General features: G+C 44.7%; 1 protein-coding gene and 1 long non-coding RNA gene across 3 annotated transcripts in view; one reads left to right on the top strand and one right to left on the bottom strand.

The window, feature by feature from the left end:
- Nucleotides 1–2,016: 2,016 nt before the first annotated feature.
- SLC1A3 (solute carrier family 1 member 3) overlaps nucleotides 2,017–21,572 on the bottom strand; it is an 80,666-nt gene continuing 61,110 nt past the window's right edge. For both annotated transcript variants that reach the window (XM_004583651.4, XM_058680025.1), the window contains 7 exons: nucleotides 15,567–15,771; nucleotides 13,354–13,396; nucleotides 9,608–9,900; nucleotides 7,168–7,401; nucleotides 6,174–6,368; nucleotides 4,377–4,511; nucleotides 2,017–2,597 (listed from right to left, as the gene is read on the bottom strand). In XM_004583651.4, the coding sequence (XP_004583708.2) occupies nucleotides 2,393–2,597; nucleotides 4,377–4,511; nucleotides 6,174–6,368; nucleotides 7,168–7,401; nucleotides 9,608–9,900; nucleotides 13,354–13,396; nucleotides 15,567–15,771 (1,310 nt within the window). In that variant the 3' untranslated portion in view covers nucleotides 2,017–2,392. The remainder of the gene's footprint in view (nucleotides 2,598–4,376; nucleotides 4,512–6,173; nucleotides 6,369–7,167; nucleotides 7,402–9,607; nucleotides 9,901–13,353; nucleotides 13,397–15,566; nucleotides 15,772–21,572) is intronic.
- LOC131483120 (uncharacterized) lies at nucleotides 3,191–7,370 on the top strand. The gene is made up of 3 exons (XR_009247532.1): nucleotides 3,191–3,287; nucleotides 6,160–6,347; nucleotides 7,248–7,370. It is a non-coding gene; the product is annotated as an uncharacterized LOC131483120 (long non-coding RNA).

Raw genomic sequence — 21,572 nt, forward strand, 5'->3', positions numbered from 1 at the left:
TGTTTCTGGAATAGCCCTGGAGATCTTTTCCAGCTCTCTCCACAAACGGCAGCGAGTAATCATGGAGATAAATCTACCTCATTTGAAGGTCAGGCAGGAAATTAGTTTTTGGGGAAGAATTGGTTTCAGTAGCACAGTCCTCGAATTCCAACGTGGAAATGATTCAGCATATCTGAGAAGCTGGAATCTGACATGGCTGAGTAGGTGCAGACAGTTCACACACAGGGGTCCCTTCCCCTCCTGGGACCAACCATGGCCAGCCCCAGGGCTTGGGCAGGGAGAGGCAGCGAGGGCTCGTTTCCCTGGGGCTGGTTCCCCCAGCTGGTCCTTGCAAGATGTGACCCGGCCGTGAGGCGTCCTTGCCCAGCCATCCTGAGCTCGTGGCAATACTTGCATGTGAACAGTTCTTTTCTTTCAGGAAGAATAAACACCAGTAGCAAAGTTGTGGATGTAAAACTTTTTTTCTTTTAATTGGAAATATTTCTACAAAGTAATGTTTCCCAGTCTGCACTGGGTGCCTGTGCTGGGGTGGTGAGTTACCCTAGAGGACCTGCTTTCCAGAACAAATGGTTAGTATAGAACAAAAAGATCACATGATGTCACAGAATTGATTTGACATGATTAATTTTTGCCCTACTAGCATCATGACAACCATGTACATTAAGTTTTGTAGTGTTTCCCAAATAGAACCTGGGTGTTACATGATTGCTGTTGAGGCCTAGTGTTAGCTTTTATAGGCACATAATGCTTGGGATCTATATCAAAAAATCTAATTGTATATCAGAGGCTGCATGTCTAGATTTTCTGCTGGTTAGCATAATAAAGTTCATTTGTCACCACTTTTAGGCAAACTCCAAGGCAGCTGGGATTGACTGACCACTCCCACCGAGTGTCTTTGACTGGATATTCTTGAGGGCCATGAAATCTAGAAATCCCGTAGCTGCCTCACCTGAAACTGCTGTTTCGTCTTGCAACCTCGCTGACATTGTCACAGTACTGATTCTTCTGCTACCATTTCTCTTAGGGACACAGACAAAACAGAAGCAGATGCCACTCCAGCTGCAAGTTCTGAGCGATCGGGTAAGTGGAATTCAACCCAAAGAAATATCCTGTTTCTCTCCTTCCAAGCACTTTTGATTAAAGTCATTTTCAGATAAGAGACCACCCATGCAGTGCATGGATCTTAATTAGGGAGTGCATTCATTTGGCTTCTATAAAGTGTAGCAGTGAGTTTATATTTTCGTACCTAGACTTCCTTGGGGGGGGGGGGAGTGGTTTTAAACTGGAGAGAAGAAATGCTTCAGATTAAAAAACAACAACAAAAAACAACAACGGTTGTTTAAATTCTTCCTAAGACCTTTCCTCTCAGTATTTGCATGACCATAAACTCCGTTCTTTCTGGCTCTTCAGTGTCCTGTGGTAAGAAAATGAGCTCCCTTGCTGGTTCCCCATTTTTCTCAAAGTCTGTCAGCAGTGGAGTGATAGGGGACATTTGCCCCCGAGTAATTCCTTCAGACTGGGATGGCAGGAAAGAAGGGTGTCTTTTTCTTACTGGGAAAGCCTGAGCGAAGGATTCCAAGAATGACCCCCAACTCCTAGAATGGCCTCCCACCTGGTACATTAGCTGACCATTTTGGACACGAGACCCAGGGAACCACTGAGCCATCCTGCCCCTATTGGGACATGTTAAGTGCCCTTTTGGAAAGCTGCATGCTCCATGGAGTGGTATTGTTTGGAAGCATACCTGATGCAGGGGAACCAGAGGGCGGGCTCTCTCACAGAATGGCAGGCATCTGGGTATGATGTTGGGTATCTGGGGCTCATGGACAGAGGATACCGTGACTGTGCAAGGCCACTCAGAAACTTCATTTTGGCCCCTCTCCAGGTTGCTAGATGTCTGTGTATATTGTCCCACTATTAATAATGGTACAATCAGAAGAAAAAGGTAAAAAAAAAAAAAACCCTTCTACTGTCACCTGATCATTGATTGTAGTTCAGCAAGTTAAGTTTTGAGACTAAAAACCCAGTTGGGCTGTAAGGGACTTAAGTGTTTTTAACCAGACTATTTTTTTTTTAACTTAATGAAAGATCAATTTATGGGGTCATATATCAGATAAATTAATCAGATCTCATCAAGATTATTTTTGGTATACCTTGTTAGGTAAGACAAACATGACATGATCTAGAAGTTTTAAATGTGGGTGAAAATTGTACATTTTGGGTCACTGCCAAATCCTCCCTTGTGCTTGGATTAACACCTTGTAATCCTGTTGGAGTAGGGAGGACAAGGGAGAGGAGAGGCCTGCTGGAGAGGAGGAGCTGTCGGGGAGGGACTCATTGTGTGATGGTTTTACAACACCTGGCGCTCACGCGAGACTTCTTTTACATTGGCCTACATCTTGGTTTCACTGTCAGTGGTTTTCTCAGGCTCACTGTCCTGGGCGATCAGCTGGTAGGGCTTCTTCATTTCATTCTCTTCAATCACCGAGTTACCCATTTCAACGTCCCGGTTCTTCAGTTCATGTCGTGACAAGTGCTCAACAATCCCAGCTCCCAGAGAGTCCCCCAGAACGTTGGTGGTGGTGCGGAGGCGATCCCTGCGGGCAGGGTGTGGAGGGAAGGGAACATGAGGCTCCTTAACAATTTCATTTCCATTGGAAACTGACCAGAGAAGTCTCTAGAAGCAGCCCTTCGGACTCAGTTTGGTGTCTCTCCCAAATGCATGGATATATAACCGACAGGCAGCATTTCTAACAGTAGCTGCTAAAAGTTATAAGAATATAGAGCTGATTCATTTTAATCAGTAATGTGATTGTAGTTAGCTAGAGTCCTAACTCGGGGGTGGGGAGGGTGGGGATCCAAGTTCCTCTTTGTTTTGGGCTGGCTTGCATCTAGACCAGTGGTTCTCAGTGTGACCCAGAGAGCCATTCTCAGAATGTGCTGCTTTCCCCTCTCTCTCTCTGGTGAGGTGGGATCCTGCAGAGACTGTGTCATGTGTTCTGTCACAGTGCACTGAACGACTTCCAGGGCTCCGGCTGACTGCTATTAAGTGGGACAATATTGGTATATAATCTATTATCTCCCTTAAAATAGAAATTTTAACAATTCATTTCTATAATCTGACAGATATTTAAAAATGTCTATTGATAGTCATTTTATTTGAAAGGCAAAGAGACATGGAGAGAGTGAGCTTTTATCTAACTCATTTACTCTCCAACTGCCTGCAATAGCCAGGCTGCCCCAGGCTGGAGCCCAGAGCCTGGAACTACAGCTGGGTCGTCTCTCGGGTGAGTGGGAGTGAACGAAGCACTTGAACACATTGTTGGGAAGTTGAAAGGGAAGTGGAGCAGCTAGGACTTGAATTGGGCATTATGAAATAGATTATAGGCATCATAAGTGGCTATTTAACCATGTGCCAAATGCCTGCTACTTTGACAAAATTGGTTGTTGTAACCCAGAGATAAAATGCTTTCTTGGTCCTTCAATACATTTTTAAATGGACAGCTCAAAAACTTTGAGAACCATTGCTTTGCACCATAAAAGTGAGTCTGCACACTGGGAGAGCAGACTGTGGCCAACGGTGCTGTGTAGCGCCCTTGGTCATAGCCTTCATGGCACCACCAGCAAGTAGCAGGCATGAGCATTCCCATGTTAAAGAGGTGGAAGGGGTAGTGGTAGGGTAATTTGCCCAGTTTCACACTCTTCATGCTCATTGGTTGGCATCAGGTCAACATACATTGCCTCCAACACCTACCGTCTTCCACTAGGCATTTGTTTTAGGTATCCTGGGGAAGATTGTTCTAAAATGGGAGGAAACTTGGGAGCGCCCAGGGGCAGAAACTGTTACTTGGAAGGGCAAAGGAGAATGGGGCAGGGATGGGGGCTGGGGCTTAGGGTCCGAGAGCAGAGAGGGCACGTTCATGCAGGTTTCCCTGGAGCCAAAGGTCCTGTCTGCACAGCCACTCCTGGCTCTGTCGGACTTGGATGGGACAATCTGGGCTGCATTATGCCCTTGGAATGGGAAGCACAACGAGGAAGGGCCTGAGCCAGCATGCAGCTCTGTTCCAGCCACCATGGGCCACGTTGTGCAATGCGGACACGGCCTTGCCGATTTACACTGGCTTCACAGCCTCTGGGTTTCCCAATCCCTGAATGCCTTCCTGGAGTGAGAAGGATAGCTGCCAGATGTGCCCTCCTGGCTGATAAGGAAGCTAGAGCACATGGTGTCTGGGGCTTGTTTCAAGGCAGGGAAGACCTTCTAACTGCAGGTCTGGCTGCCCCTCCTGGAGGACCCCTTGACGGCAGGCTGTTCAGTGCCTAGCGCAGCAGAGAAGGGGACCCTCCAATGTGAAGTGGCATCCAGTCTGAGTACTCACAGGAACCAGTCCACTGCGATGATGAGTGTGATGTCATCAGTGGGCAGGCCTACAGATGTCAGCACGATGACCATGGTGACAAGGCCAGCCTGAGGAATCCCAGCTGCTCCGATACTCGCGGCTGTGGCTGTGATGCTGTTGAAAGAAATATGGAAATGGGAGATGTGTAAAAAAACGTTTCCCAAGTAGAAAGTGTGCCCTGAAAAACACACACAGGGGCCCAGTGCAATATCACTGAGGTTAAAGCCCTAGCCTTGAACGTGCCCAGAGCCCATATGGGTGCCGGTTCCAATGCCAGCGGCCTTGCTTCCCATCCAGCTCCCTGCTTGTGGCCTGGGAGGGCAGCTGAGGATGGCCCAGAGCCTTGGAACCCTACACCCACATGGGAGACCCAGAAGAAGCTTCTGGCTCCTGGCTTTGGATTGGCTCAGCTCCAGCTGTTGCAGCCACTTGGGGAGTGAGCCATCAGACAGAAAATCTTCCTGTCTCTCCTCCTCTCTGTATATCCACCTTTCCAATGGAAGTAGATCTTTGAAAAAAAAAAACACACACTCAGGGCTAAGGCCCGGCTTGCTGTGCTGGTGGGAGAGGACATGATTCATGTATGTGTAGCTGAGGTTTAAACAGTCAGTGAGCCGGGGATCGTACTGTTCTTTGTCATGTGCAAATCATACGTCAAGGGAGATGACGTATGACCTTGAGTTGGGTCTAGCATGCCTTTTTTAAATGAAGCAACTGGAGGCTGTCTGCTTTTGCATATCCCTGAATGCATTTTGTACAGTATAAAATGCCACAGAGTTGATTAGATTTGGCTCTAGTCATCTCCCTATTACATGGAGGGTTGTAAAGATCTTGAACTTGCAGGTAAAGCTGTTCTCTTAGAGATCCATCCTGACCATGTGAGACAGAGGAGAGAAAGATGCAAAAATGCCCAATCAATCAATTTTGGGTCTAGAAGAGGATGTTTGTTGTAATCTTATTTTAACTTGTCTCTGTGCAGCATAATTTCAAAAATAAAAATTTGTGGGGGACACCCCCCAACCCTGCAAAGCGACTTAAGGTTGTATTTTGCAGATCAAAGTAATTAAACAGCCCACAGTAATGAAGGAAAAAAAGCTGATCTGGATTATGAGGGTGGAAGTCTTCTGTGGCCTTAGACATGGTGCGTGGTGTTGTCCCAGAAGCCGGAGTGGGGAGTCTGCGTGAATATGCCTGTGGTGCCCAGAGACAGCCTGCAAGGTGGCCAGAGAAGCTGGCAGAGAAGCTGCCTCTCCCAGGGGAAGCTGAGGGACCGGGGATAGGTATGTAAAGGGCAGGTACTTTTCACGAAGCACCTGAAATGCAGCAGTTAAAAAAAAAAAACAACTCTCTGTAAAAATCTATTTCTCAACCTGCTTGTCTGGTCATCTAGCTTACACTTCCTAAAAGTCAACCCCCCAGAAAAGCTCATCTACTTTTTCAAGTACATTTTCACTTTCTAACCTTACCTATGTAAGATAGCATGTTTTTAATGCTTTTTAAAATACAATGTATATACGAAGTATTTTGTAAACCCTAAAGCGTATCTTAAATGTGCTGATACACAAATTAAGAGGCAGATTAGGGATGGTAGGATTCCATTCAGTGTAAACAAGAATGTATGTGTGTTTATCTACTCACAGGAGGTCTTTCTAAACCCAACACGCAGCACGGTCACCTATAGAAAGAGCGAGGCCGATACAGCGGCAGGCAAGTCTCCGTTTTTACCCTCTGTGCTACAGACCTCAGCCTTTTGTTTGCATAGAACTTTCCTCGTACCTGATGGTAATAATCTGGCCAAAGTTCAGTTCGAAGTTGTTGACTTGAGCGATGAAGATGGCGGCCAGGGCCTCGTACAGGGCCGTGCCGTCCATGTTGATGGTGGCCCCCACAGGGAGCACGAACCTGGTGACGCGCTTGTCCACGCCGTTGTTCTCCTCCAGGCACTTGAAGGTGATGGGGAGGGTGGCAGAACTGGGAAAGCGAGATAGCTTGTGTCAGCTGAGGGGCTGGTTTCGACCCTGTCTAGTCTCCTGGACAGACAGTTCCTTCCTGTCCCATGTCCTAAAGGGAACTAAGTCAGCACTTGTGTGAACAGGGGAGAGGGGTTGGCAAGCGTGGGGCCTTTCCTGGGGTCATTGGGCAGCTCTCCTTGTGCCTGGGTTCCTCTGAGAGGTTTCCCCTTGTGAGTGCTTACCCATCACGGCAACCTCCCTCAGGCAAGGCCAGCTGGGAGCGGGGGAAGACAATGGGCAGGAGAGATGGCTTCAATATTGTCCCCACAAGGACGCATAGCTGGCCATTCTGTGAAGCCCACTTAGATCAGCTTAGCTTCAGAAGGGAAAGAGCCAGTTCAGGGGCTGGCATTGTGGCACAGCTCGCTAAGCTGCTTGTTGTAGGGCTGGCATCCCAACTTATAGTGCTGGTTTGAGGTCTGGTTCTCCGGTTTCTAATCCAGCTTCCTGCTAATGCAATTGGGAAAACATGTGGTGATGGCTCGAGTTCTTGGACCACTGCCACCCACAGAGGAGACCTGGACAGTTTCTGGCTCCTGTGGCCAACTGGACAGTGAACTAGTGGGTCCAAGATTTTGTTTCTGTGTCTCTCCTCCTCTGTCAATCTGCCTTTCAAACCAAGAACCTTAAAAAGCAATTATTTCTGGCAGCTTCAAACCCTGAATAAAAGATCTCCTCCTCCTTTCAACCACAGGGGCTCTGGTTCAAAGCAGAGTTTCCCAAACCCATTGAGGCGTGGGTGACACAGGTACACCCACCTTGACGAGGTCCCCAAAGCTGTGATGAGGGCTTGGAGCAATCCTCCAATGAAAACCCACGGGTTCTTCCGTGTCACCAGGAAGTAGAGGAGTGGCAGGACGATCACGGCGTGGATGAGCAAGCCAACGATGACCGTCACTGTGTACATGGCCAGCTGCCCCCCGATCACACCCATGTCTTCCATCTCGACAATCTTCCCTGCAATCAGGAAGAGGATGCCCAGAGGGGCGTACCTGTGGAGAACAACACACAGGTGACTGGGTCTGATGGGCCATTTCCTGCCAAGTACAGACTGGTAAGAGAAGGAGAGGGAGGGGTTTCAAACATTTTTGCTTTAGCTCCTATTCAAACTTGTAGAAACTGGGTCCTACATTATGTTTAAGGGCCCCCTGGTTATCACAGAACTGGCTTTTGGCTTTTCCTCTCACTTGGGATTGCTCTGGGACAGACTACCTCCCCATCTTTAATACTGTGGGGAAAAGGCAGGTCTAGAAGTTTTGTTGTGCACCTGTTTTCCTAGATAGACGTATTTTCCTCAGACCTGGGTCACTCTTCTGATCCTCCGAGACCACCTGCCCTGGACTGACATATAAGGACCTTGGCAGATATCCTGTATGCCTGAGCTGGATTGCCAGTTAAAGTGAGAGGCACAGAAGGTCATGTCAGTGTACAAGGTTTGCACATTAGTTCTTTTACTCCATGGCCCCTTTCCCCAGAACTCCACAGCACAGATAATATTCTTAGTACTCCTCAAATCTCCTTTCTCTTGAGGTCTACTTATGAGGAAAAATTTTTTTTCTTAGAGTACAAATAGAAAACTAGCACCATTTGCCATAAATAGAAGGTGACGAAAATACATTCAGAACTATTCAAACGAATAATGTGCACATACAGACCAGCACAATCAGGGGTCCTAATGAAGGAGTGTTACCCCCGGGTTACTGCATTCGGGCATATTTCCCTGCGGACTAAGTAATTCACAGGCACGGGAGGACCCTTGCTGCTTACTGGCCTTGCCACCCAGCTTCCATGTCCCTTGCCCTGTACCATAAACCACAACCAAGCTCATGTTACCGAAAATAAAGGAGCCAGTTGCCTTCAAGGAGACGAGTCTGTTGGCAACTGTGGAGAACTGATTTCAAATTGGAGAGAAAAAAAGGAAATCCAACAATGCTTCTTTAAAAGTACAGGCCAGGAAATCGCAGGGGTACCTGTTCCCAGATGTCATCACTCAGGCCTGGGTGTGGGGGTGAGTGTATTGCAAGGCAAGCTACATGTGAGGTTCATTCAGTCTTTGAATGGGCTTCTTTCACAGGAGAGGTGAAAGGTGCAGGCATTTTAATAATGTGAAGATGAATGTTCACCCTGAGCCCTGCCCGGACTTCAGAGGAGCCTTCCCGTTGGAGACCCCGTTCTGGTACATCTTTGTGCCCTGGTTCATATCCCTCTTGTACTAGCTGCTGAAAAAATGGATTTCTCTGGTTCTGGTGGCATAAGGACAAAGGTCATTTTGGATCATGTCGATGAGTAATCGCTTTCCTTAGCCAGGGACGCCTTCCTGCCTCGGGCAGAGAAGAGCCTGCATTGAAACATCAAGGAGAAGCTACTCCTCAACCCGAGGCCCACGCCAAGTAAACAGTTCTCTCCCTGCTGGAAAGAGAGCTTACATTCCAAGGTCAGTGTTCTCCTGGAGAACTGGCTTTTTATTTTATTTCATGCTTTATGAAAGGAAGTTTTAATAAACCATGCTTGGCATTTTCCAGGAGTCCTACAGGTATGGCAACAAAACTGCCCTGTGTGTTTAAGGCTGACCCAGAGAGACAACCTCTGTTCTTTCCAGTGGTCTAGGGACTTCTCTCTACATTTGCTGCCTTCGGCTGGGAATTCCCTCTACATGCCTTTGTACAGTTGGCTTCCGGTCTTTCCGGTATTAACAAAACATAGTCACTTCTCCAAGGCCTCTCTGTACCATCATGGCAGCACATTTCATGCCTTTTCTCCAGTCACTTGCTGTTATTTTTTTCATAGCAGTTGTGACTAAAGCATATGGTTGATGGATTTGTTATCTGTCTTCAAAGCATCTAAGATCTAGGACATCAATTTTTTTTCGTTGCTAGATCCGCAATGACCAGCATCATATGATTAGTGTATAGTAGACTTTATCGATAGATGAAGTCATGACTACATAGATCTAAAATGGAGGAGTGAGGAGTGGAATTCCTTTTCCACTAGGATAAAATGGACATCTTTCCAAGACAAGGCCACGGAACGTGTTAGGAGAGGCTTGCAGACATATCTAAGGCCTTGGTAGGCTCAGAAATTGAAGTGTGTGTGTGTGTGATAATGAGATCACTGCAGCCATTCTACCTGTTGGCAGCTCCCTCAATACAGAACACCTGCTGATGGCTATACACATCCTGAGCAAATGGAAGTACATACCACATAATCACGGCCACTAGTCTCATGATGGCTTCATTGAGAGAATCAAAGAAGTCTCTCAGGGCCTGTCCCTGCTCCTTCATGTTTCCAATCACGAAACCAAAGCACATTGAGAAGACCACGAGTCCCAGGGCATTGACCCCATTCACAGATCCCGGAACCGGTACCAACTCCTCGGTGATCCGTGTGAGGGTCTCCATGGCCTCGGACACGTTGTTAATCACAGCACCCACGAGTGTTTCATTGGCCTGGACGGGCACTCGAAAGCTTTTCTTCTCATAGGTGGTTTTAAACTTAAAGATAAAAGCACAACAGGGATTAAAGGTGATTTCCATTTGTTCTTTATAATTCTCTGCTGTCCAAATTTTCCTTAGTGATATATACTGCTTTGTGTCCTAAGAATAAAGTCATTTTCTCCCTCCCTTCTTTCCTTTCCCTCTATCAGCTCACTCATTTATCCTGTGGCAACCCCCCCACGACTTTCTCAAAACACAAATACATAGAAATCGTCATATGTAACAAAATTGTAACTAAAACTTTGCTAAAGACACACTAAACACACTTGTTTTTGCTCTTTCAAAACTCAAATAACTATAAATTGAATTTTTAAAAGCATAATATTCTTTTTTGTGAGGATGATGCTATAGGCACACACACACACAAAATCACCAAATATCCTCTCAAATCCCACAGCTATGAATAAAATAACTGTGCTAGTTCTACGTTGCACAATTGCTGAGCTGATCCAATCAAACAGGACATATAATACCTTAAAATTATAAAGTACTCATGTCTGCTAATGATTTCCACTGACCAAGTCCTCCAGAGATCAGGCTTAGTTGGAGATTTCAGTGGCTATGAAGTGTTCCAAAAGCAACACTCTTCAAGCCATTCCTAATATTATCAATGCTTACGATAGATGCTTAATAGTTGAGGATGACAACTTACTTTCTCCAAGTCCACAGTGGCATTTCTCTTCTACCTCAGAGATGGTCTTTTCCCCATAGCTGCTGCATAGATGCCTCTGACGGGAGACACTGGGTGCATTACTGTGGTCATGGGACGCGAGGAAGCCCATCCCGCCAAGATTTTAATGAAAGGAGAATGCCTGGCATTGGTGGCATGGGTTATAGCATCAGCGAGAGTGAGACTGTAGGAATGAGGACTGATCTAGGCTGGGGAAGCGTACACAGCCCACCAGGAAGTGCTTGGCCCTCTCTTTACCAGGAATAAATAGGGGACTCTCTTGTCTCCAGGTAAACCACTCTTCCCAAAGATATGGCCAGCTGTACATACGGTGGGCACCCCTAAATGATCAGTGGGACGGATGGGTAATTTCAAGCAATGACAATAGACTGGCTTGTCTGTCTCGTATTTGTCAGCTCCCAAATCTCTATTTCAAAGGTTGTGTATGAGTTCTGTGGCTTGTACAGGGTAGATTTTTTCCATCCTGCTCAGCCTTTCCTATGCCTCCCTGCACCTTAGTTTGAAGCCTGCTCAAGAACTGGAATCTCATTTGCATTCTGGTCTAAGTGAAGCAGATCTGGGGAGATACATTTGCTTCCCCTTCAAAAGCAAATTCAGTAAATCTGCTCGAGTCAGAATTTTTTCCATCTGAAAGAAGTGGAAATCAGCAGGTTGTTTTTTTTTTTTTTAATATCACTGACCAACTACAATTATCAGCCCGGGTGCTGGCGTTGGCTATTTGAAAGGAGTTACAGTTGCTTCCAAACATGTGAAATTAGAATTATTAGAATATGACCCCTTAGATTTTTTTAAAAGAAAGGATTGTTTGAATTTTTCAGCATGCAGATATATCACCTACTAAAGTCTTCATAAACATCTTTAAAAAGGGGGAATTAAAAGCGATGGCACCATGACGTAGCAAATTAAGCCAACATCCCATATGAGTGCTGGTTTGAGTTGTGGCTGTGCCACTTCCATTCCAGCTCCCTGCTCATGGCCTGGGAAGGCAGTGGGGGTATGGCCTCAGTGTTTGGGCCCTTGTACCCGCATGGGGGGCCTGGAGGAAGCCCCTGGATTCAGACTGGCCCAGCTCCAGCTGTTGTGGCATGAACCAGCAGATGAAAGATACAGCTGTCATTTTCTGACTTAACTCTGCCTTTCAAGCAATCTAAAAGACAAAAAAGAGGAAATAAAAGTCCAAGGGAAGACTTGAACAGGTAAAGCCCAGTCGCCAGGGTGGGCATTTAGCCTAGGGGTTAAGCTTCTAGCTGTATCCTGTAATGGAGGGCTGGTGTTGGAACTCTCTCCCTCTCCCAGCTACTTGTTGATGCACACAGCGGGGATGACTCCAGTTATTCTGTCCTTCATGGGAAATCTAGATTGGCTTTCTGGCTCCTGGTTTCAGATTGGCCCAGTCCTGAGTACTGTGGGCATTTTGGGGGTAAACCAGTGGAGGGAGTGAACCTGTGGGGAGAGCTCTGGCTTTTTACATCTTTTTGGAAGATCTACTTATCAAATAAGTAAGTAAACAAAAAGCCCAGTTCTCCATGAAGTCAGTGTTTTACCGAGATTTTAAGCAGAAGGGTTAAGGACTCACCACTGGAGTGAACTGGCACTTTCTGCAGAAATGCTTGGGAAGTGTTATTTAACTCACAAGGGCCAACTATTTCCTTTTAATATTTTAAGCAAAAAAGCTGTTTTATGGCATGAATTTAGAGTGAACTTTGTTAATTTTATCTCCAAATATTAAAGTGTTATGTTTTTTAAATACTTATTTTCTACTTGAAAGGCAGAGTCTCTCTCTATGACACACACACAAACCTTGCAAGAGCCCCAAATTCTCTCTGATTCTGTCTTCCTCATGAGCAGCAGGGAGCCAAGCACACAAACTACCACCTGCTGCCTCCCAAGATTTACCACTGACAAGAGGAGTGGCTGGGATCCAAACCAGCACTCCAGTATGGGATGTGAGTGTCCCATGCTGTCTGCCTTAACAAAATGTGTTTGTATGTACAACACAGACAGGGCTTGCTTGGCTAAGAGGCCAGAAGGACTGGACCTCACTGGTCTCCAGGCAACAGCTCAGCACCCTGAATATCCCTGTCCGAGAAGCAGAGTGGAACGGTGCAGAGAGGACAGAATGTGGTTGGAGTCAATACAGTTGAGCTACTTACTACCTGTGAAAACTTGTCCCTGTTCCGTAACTTCCCTGGGTTCTCAGATGAGTTGTCTCACAGTGAAATGAAGACAATGATACGCCCCAGAGTTATGTGAGGACTAAGTATAACATGCCTGGCCCAGAGCAGGCATCCCATAAATGATAATGACATTCGCTTCTGATAGCATTCCCCTTTCAGATCTGTAAGACCTTTTGTAGACTTGTAGAAATAGATCAACTGATTTTTATATTAAACCCAGATTCCAGAATATTCTAACTTTCCTGAAGGCAAGTTGTAAATATATTTTGTGTTGGGGTGGGAGACTTTTTACATGTGAGGAAGTAGAAGCAGGAGGAAGATCTCTTAATTAATCTCCTTAATAATAACAGAGAATCAATGAGAAATTATATGCAAGACACATTGTATCAGGAGACTAAGAAGTCTTCAGTGTAAGGTCAGAGTCCCTCTCCTGGAAAAGACACTTTGAAAAAAAGTGCTTCCCCTCTGATTGGCAAGAGTAGTTCTTAATGTAGGGATGTAATATCACAGAAAAACAGACTGTACCACTTGGTTTGGTATGCCAAAGAGGAATCTGAACGGTGAGTTAGTGGCTGTGTTTACCTGTTTAAAGCAGGCTTCCACCAGATTTGGAGGGAACATGTTCCTGCAAAGAAACGAACAATCACGTGAAAACCTTCCCATACTGTAAGTTTGCTTCTTGAATATTGTTTCATTATGACTAAGGTTGGGAGTATATTGAATCAAGCAGTCAATGGACAGAGATTTTGCTGGATTTGATGACTTGAATACACCCCTAAGGACTAGCCAGGTAAGTGAAATTCCTTAAGGACCATCAACTCATCTATCCTCTTAGGAGGCAGGGGGAGTCTTCATTCAGTCATAGTGTCATTAAAACCCTGCTCAAAGGAAGAATCAAACTGGGAAGGGCAATGTCACTGGCCATCAATATTCTGGCTGAGGTGCTATTTAGCAATGGCTGTGTTTGGCTATTGCCCTGAGTAGTCTAAATTAAAATCATGGTCAGAACATGGTTATCCTAAATAATAAATCCTCCTGAAATCCAGGTGATGGATACTGCCACTGAATTACTGGAGATTCTGAGGCTCTTTGGTGGCTGCTGGAGAGCTCGACCACAAAATTTGAACTGGTGGGAGCCCGAGAGGTTGTTCAGAGTTGCCAAAGCGTCAAGGAGGGACAGAAGCACATGGTGCTCTGAGGGATCAACCAGACTCGATATAACAGGATTCTAGCTCTCCGAACAGTAGAAATTATAGGGAAAGAAAATATAACAAAACACTCCTTCCTGATCCAGACTACTTGAGGACAAAGTCCATAAAAAACATACTGACAAGTTTTAACCAGCTATATGAGCTGAACGAACACATACTAACTGAGGCTAAGTTGGTAGGAAATGTCATTCTGATGAACTAAAGAAGGCTGATGCTTACCCAGACAGATGTTGCAAAGTCACGCATGGGTGGACTGAGACACATTTCTCTAGGAGACTTAGTGTTCCCTAAATCTGAATCTACCTTCCACAGAACGATTCCTTGGTTGGCATGTGAACCCAATGCTTTAGAGGAGTGATTTTCCAATGGTCAGTGGAGAACCCCTTAGAGTCAGTGTTGGTGATTGACAAAACAATCACTTTGCTGGGAAGAAGGAAAGATGGGAATAAGGGAGGAAACTTTGGGAGGACAGGTTGGCTGGGGCTACATAGTGGGTGAATGCTAAACAGGTGGGGATCTAGAGGCCTGTGCTGGGATATCTTCCACTTGCCCTTCTCAACTCATCCTTCATTCTACTCTATACGTCCTAGAAAGCTGAGCCCTGTGGAGTGCAGTCTGTGGGTTCTGTTGCCTTCTGGCTTCTCATCGAGATTGACCGAGTGGCCTGCACCAATAGATCACAGGCTGGAGGGAGACCAATTCCATGTGTATATTTTCTTGGCTCGCTCTTTGATGTGAAGCAGCAGTTCCTCTCCTCAGTTAACGATGTAGCTCCCACTCTGAGCCCCTCTCCTTTAGCCGCAGCTCTTCTGGGTTCTAGCATCAGCCACCTTCTTGTGCCTCTTCACAGCTCGGGGTGGCAAAACAGCTTTCCACTGTGCTGTTCTCTGGTGCCTCATTATCCACATAACTTGCCTTAACCCACCCCCTCAATGCCTTTGCACACTTTCTCCAGTGTCTGAGTGTGGTATGAGTGATACAAGAACAGGTATAGAGACAGAGAAAGTGGGGAGATCACAGTATGACTTCATAGTTCTATATTAAGCCTACTGTATCTAGGTCTACCCCAAGCATTATTTAAGATTCATTTGTAATGGGTGTATATTTTGTTCAAACAACAATGCTGAAGCCAGACTGGAATCTTTACTATTAATCTATCAATTCCTTTCTTCATAGTACAAGAGGAAAACCTCAGGACAAATATGACCAAATCATCTCCAGTGTTCCTTCTGGAACTTCATGGATGTGCGTAATAGATGATAGAGATCACGAGTTTTCATCAGCAGACTTCATAACTAGACCACACTTGAATAAAAAGGTGGATTAAGAATCAGTAATTTTTCAAGGTGTATGTCGGAACAGAGAACTGAGTGACCAGATTCTGACTCTTAGAAACAGCACTCCCTTCTCTCATTTTATGAGACCAGAAAACATATCCTTCCTTTAGCTTCTGCTGAAAAGCAGCAAAAATGTGCCCTTCCTTTAGGCCTGGCAAGGCCAGTTGAGTCAGATACCTCTTCCAAGGGTCCAAAAGAGAGGAGATGGGCAAAGTGTACTCCAAGGGACGGGCTTGCGAGGACCTACCTGATCAAGTCCAGGAAGGCATCTGCAGCTGTCACTTGTACAATTTTGCCTTCTCTGTGCATGTTTTCCTTTGTGCCCTTTCCAGGATGGATGATGATGACAATGATTATGCCAATCACCACAGCAATGATGGTGGTAGTCATGTAATAGACTACTGCTCGCATTCCCATCTTTCCTGACGCCTTACTATCTAGGGCCGCCATTCCTGGGGAAGGCAAACAGAAGATTTTCAGGTAATCAGTTCCAGGGAGTTCTACAGTGGAAGTCAGTGGCAGCAGTATTTCCTTCTATAGTCCCCTGCCCTCATCCCACCTGGCAAAGGGATTTGTTGTTGTTGTTTTTATATATATACATCTTGGAATTTGGCCCCAAACTTACAAAGCATCATAAATGGTGAAGAGGAAGAGCAATAGAATAGCTAGAAATCAACTGCATCAGCAAATACACAATCAACTGGTTTTATTTGTTGTGATTTTTTTTTTCCTCCCAGGGGTTGATTTCACACACAAAAATCTGCTCTCTGATAATTTCAAAGTACAAATGATTTCCTAGTTAACTGTTAGCTGGGGAAAACAGTGTGAGTAGTGAGTATATGTTGTGGATATAAGGAGAAATACTTTAAAAATTTTCTGGCAAGTTAATGCAAGCACTAGTGATTCACACAGATGGACACATTCAATTCTTTCAAAAGAAATATTTAAGTATTTGGGAGTTGTATTTTTCCAATGTGTAATTTAAGCTATCATTCTGATCACCTGTTTTCAGTTAGTATTAAAGTAGACATTGGGATAAAAGGTCGAAGTTCACAAGCATTTCCTCTGCTGTTTCATTTATCTCACGCAATCATAATTTAAAAATATATACATTTTGGTGGACGTTTTAACTGCACAGCCTTTCTCTGCTGTCCAAGCAGGTGTATAACACCTGAGTGTGTCTTGATCTGCAAGACACCCTCAAGGTCCACCTCTGGCCAGGTACTACCTAGGTTTAAGAAGGTGCCATGCCTTTCAGATGGAGGATCCATCTCTCCCTCTCTGTAACTCTGCGTTCCAAATCAATCAATATTTTGAATATGAAGATCTCAAAAGATTAAATTAGTTGTTTCCTCACTTCCTTCTTCATCCTTCCCAATGAACTAGATTATTGAAACTAGATAATATAATCCAATTACACTTTACTATTCAACATGTATTCAAAGAGTATGCTTTGATCCTATCAATGAGGAGTCTCAGATTCTTAAGTCTTAATATTTAGGTAATGACTTTACATTAACTTATACAGGATATTTAAAAATATATACCAAAAAATGTGATCACCACATGGTTGGGTTTGCTTAATTAAATTAGGTGTGAATTGAAACCATGACATCAACTCATCATTTCATTTATATTTGAATATAATTTTCATGATATACAATTATTTTTAATTACAAACTACAAAGCAAATTTAAAAACAAGTAACTAAAGTTTTTGATAACAGCAAGTAGAATAGAGGAGAAATTAAAATCTGGATTGTATATACTTAAGTTTACGGAAAGTTTGCCCTCTGAGAATACCAGCTGCAGCTTCTATAAATGAAGAGGTTAACTTTGGCATTGGGGTTCAGTGTGTACTTCTCCTTACTCGCTCCTGCTCGTTTTCAGGAAACCCAACCTCTATTAAGATGGTACCACTCAACCACATTATAAGTGGACTAATCCACCCTAAAGTATCCCATCCCTCTTTCCACTCTCAGGTCTGATTCACCTCTCAAAATATCTAGACTTTTCTATGCTCAAAAAAAGGGAAGGGGCTCACTCTCCCATAATTGCCGGAATGTGTCACCCCCAAAGCCTGTCATTCTCCCAGCTCTTTTCCCTACCAGCCTGGGGAGCAGGATAAGCACAATGGGCTGGGATAGCCTTGCGAGCAGGGGCAAGCAGCAGGGTTTTCTTCCTCTTTCTTGTCTGTTCTCATGCAGCTCTCTTCTGAGCTGCAGCCCACCATTCCTGGCTACAGTGAGTCAAAAGGAAAGCCAAGTGGTCAGGACAGCATGCTGGAAACCAAATCCACAAAGAATGAGGCTTCAACTTCCTCCCTCCCCCATGGCAAACTGTTAACCCAGTACTCATTTTAGGCCTGTCAACTTTGAGAAATGAAGCTTGTAGCTTGTTTAATTAGAAAAATCAATGAAAAACTTTTCCCACACTCCCTAATTCTGAATCAGTGAATGCCAACCATCAAGGCACTTTGGGGGGCAATAAACACAGAATCAACAGTCAACACAAGGTCATTTTCCTTTAAGAAGATCATGGATTTTCCATGCTGGTCCTTCCCCCAAGGAGGTCTGCAGCCCTGCTTGCCCACCTCTGCTCCTGGTACTCCTGCTTATGAAACTGAGGAGATCACCAGGAGCAAGGCCACACAGGTGGCAGGACAGGAGTGGCAGAGGTGTCCAACCTGTTAGCACACACAGTGGCCTTCGCACTGCTGGAACCAGGTGAGGAGCTCTGGGAGACAAAACCCCAGGCGAGCAGGATGTCATTCGTGCTGTGCCTCATCTGACTCTGACCATCGACTCCTCCTGATGTCATGAAATACCAGGCTTGCTTCATCCTGACGCTAAACACAGAGCCTGGCTAGGGACAAGGGCAAAGTCCTAAATCACTGTGTCAAAATGGGAACTTTGGCAGGAACATCCTAAAGGCTAAAGAAGGAGGAAAGTCCACTTAGCCTCATCACTTGAAAAACAAACGGGATGAAAGGGAACTGGGGCAGTGGGAAGGTAGGAAGTCATCTGGCTATGTGAATACTGGTGGGAGTGTCTTACAACAGCCATACATTCATCTCAATCCATGGTTGAGAAGCATTCCAGAGCTGGTCCCGCAGATAATGATCTGAACTGGTCTCTTTGTCTTCATCTGGTCTGGAATTAGCTAAACTAGCTCCATTCGAGACATGCTGACATCTTTATTATAAAGTTAATCTGCCATCAGAGTCAAGTCACTCTTAAAGGAACCCTGGGACACTGCTCCAGGGGCTAAGGCGGCTCTTCCAGTAAGGAAGACATTGGTATCTTGGGGGTTAACTTTTACGCTGGTCCACTGACTCACCAAGTGCCACCTCTGACCGATGGTACATGCTCTTTTAACTTCAGGACAGCTGGGTAATGCGAATGTTGCCAACACTATTTTATGGGTGAACAGGTCAGAGAAGGTAACCGATTCGCCCAGTACTGCATAGTAAGTTCAAATGAATGAAGTATGGAGGGCCAGGGAGACTTCCTGGCTGAGCACTTGGACTTGACTTTCTGAAAAGCTGTCCATTAGTAACCTGTCATCAAGCAAGCAATGATTTCTGTACAACAAGTTAATGTTTACCAACGAGTTCAGCACTGAAAACAAATGGAATGAGGCACTTTATAGAATGGACATTAAAACTTTGCTTCAGACACCTGGAAATTTTAAGCAGCATGCACTTGGGGAAAAGCGGAAAAGGGAATTTCTTGACACAAATAGACAATGACCTCTTTTTTTTTTTTTGAGATTACACTTGAAATTTATTGCTGAGTAAAATGATCAAACCTCTTTCAGCCATTATCCAGAGCTAATCACAGCATTCTGAGTGTGGGCTCAAAGTTTTGGACTGTGAGTTCACTAATGTTCTGTTACAGATTATGTTTAAATTTATGTAAAACTAGAGGGGAAATGAAGGGGAAGGGAACCTTGGTGAAGGGCATGGGCAATCTTAGAATCTATGGAACTATATCATAAAACAAGGTAAAATATTTTTAAATGTAAAAACCCCACATTTTCTTTTTTTTTTTAAAAGATTTTTTTAAATTTTTATTACAAAGTCAGATATACTGAGAGGAGGAGAGATAGAGAGGAAGTGGAGCTGCTGGGATAAGAACCAGCGGCCATATGGGATGAAGGCGAGGACCTTAGCCACTAGGCCACGCTGCCGAGCCCCAAACCCCATGTTTTCTAACAAAACTGAAATACTTACTGGAGAGTGTTTCATATTTCAATGATTCTATTCATTAACAAAATGGCTCATTGCTATTCCTTTCAGAGAATAAATGATTTTTTTTTTTAGTTTTTTTTCTTTCTTTCTTTATTGTTTTTAATTCATTAATTACATCGTATTATGTGACACAGTTTCATAGGTACTGGGATTCTCCCCACCCCTCCCACCATGGTGGATTCCTCCACCCCGTTGCATAACCACAGTTCAAGTTCAGTTGAGATTCCCCTGTTGCAAGCATATACCAAACCTAGAGTCCAGCATCTTATTGTCCAGTCAAGTTCAACGGCTTCTTAGGTAGACCCTCTCTGAATGACCTCTTTATTTATGAAGATAGTCATTTGCTAATCAGTTTCATGCAACAAATATGCACCAAATTAGTGATTTTTTTTTGAGGAGCAGGAGAAAATATTTCATAAATATGTATGTGGAACTCTAAGTCTGTATTATAAATTAGATTTCTTTGAGTGTAATACTTGGTATGAATACTTGGAAAAATGCAATATATATTCAGCCAAGTATTGAAGACTAACACAAACAATGCCAGTTTCCAAGGGTCTATCATTTGCTTGGATTTTAACCTCCCATCTGCTGAAAACCTCTTTCACATTAACCTAGCATAGTATCCCACTCCTCAAACCACTTCCTCTCCTCCACCTTCCGTTACTCCTCCTGGTTCTGAAATGTGGACTCTAGGGAAGCCTTCTGTTTCAAATTGTCATTTTGCTTTTTTCGCAGGATGCTTCCTTGTTCTTCCTGGGACCAGGCCCAGGCCCAGGCAGGACAGCGAAGGGTGATGGCAACTGCTGTACTTAGGTTTTAATTGTATTCTGGAAGTGCTGCTCCTCTGCAAAGCACTTCTCCAGAACTCATCTAATGAAAGCTGCCTGTTTGCAGTTTCAAGACGGGCAAATTTACAACAAGGAAATCAAGCACGGGGTCTGCTGTGTACCGTATTCATGGGAATACAAGGTGCTGGAGTTTTAAAAGGAAATGTGAAACTCTACCACTACGTTCCATACTACAGGTGGAAAATGGGCTTCCCTGTGCCAAGCGCTGCTCACTGCTGCCAGATGTAGGACCCACTGCAGAAATCGGAAGGAGGAAGCGAGAGAGGGGAACCAAAAGCAGTGAAGGGATGAAGTAGCACCACTCAGCAACTGACCTGAAATCTGTGTCTAAGGCCATATGAAGCTTTCCTGCCCTCTAACACTTCCTATTGGCTCCTTTATAGATTGTTAAAAAAGGAAAGTTCTAGGGCCTGGCACAGTAGCCTAGCAGCTAAAGTCCTTGTCTTGCATGCGGCGGGATGCCATATGGGCACCAGATTGTACCCTGTCAGCCCCACTTCTGATCCAGCAACCTGCTTGTGGCCTGGGAAAGCAGTCAAGGACAGCCCAAAGCCTTGGGACCCTGCAGCCACATGGGAGACCCAAGAAGCGCCTGGCTTCTGGCTGTGGATTGGCTCAGTTCTGGCCATTACAGCCGCCTGAGGAGTGAAACAACAGATGGAAGATCTTCCTCTTTATCTCTCCTCCTCTCTGTATATCTGGCTTTTAATACTAAAAATAAAATAAACCTTTAAAAAAAGTTCTATGAATCTATGGGATCTAGAATTGAAGGTAAAGAGTGCTTAGATTTCATTTTTGGTTGGGGCACTATGTGCCCTTTCTAAGCCTTGGTTTTCTCATCTAAAATATTAATCTGTAAAATATTAGTCATTTACCTTGTGAAATCAGAGAAACCACCAAGAGGACTATTGATAAATGACATTATCACTCCCTTTCCTAGAATTTTAGTGCCAAGAGACCAGAGTGATCAGTTTCATTCATTCCTGTACCCTCAGTGCCTGGAACATGGGAGGAACTCAATGATTATTTGCCAATTCATCAGTCTTATTATTGCTTCTATTGTTCAGCATAGAATTACTCTATGAATTTCAGGTACTAAAGGTACATTTGTTGGGCCCAGCGCAGTGGCCCAGTAGCTAAAGTCCTCGCCT

The sequence above is a fragment of the Ochotona princeps genome, chromosome 23 (assembly GCF_030435755.1).
Source record: "Ochotona princeps isolate mOchPri1 chromosome 23, mOchPri1.hap1, whole genome shotgun sequence".
In the NCBI taxonomy this organism is placed as follows: domain Eukaryota; kingdom Metazoa; phylum Chordata; class Mammalia; order Lagomorpha; family Ochotonidae; genus Ochotona; species Ochotona princeps.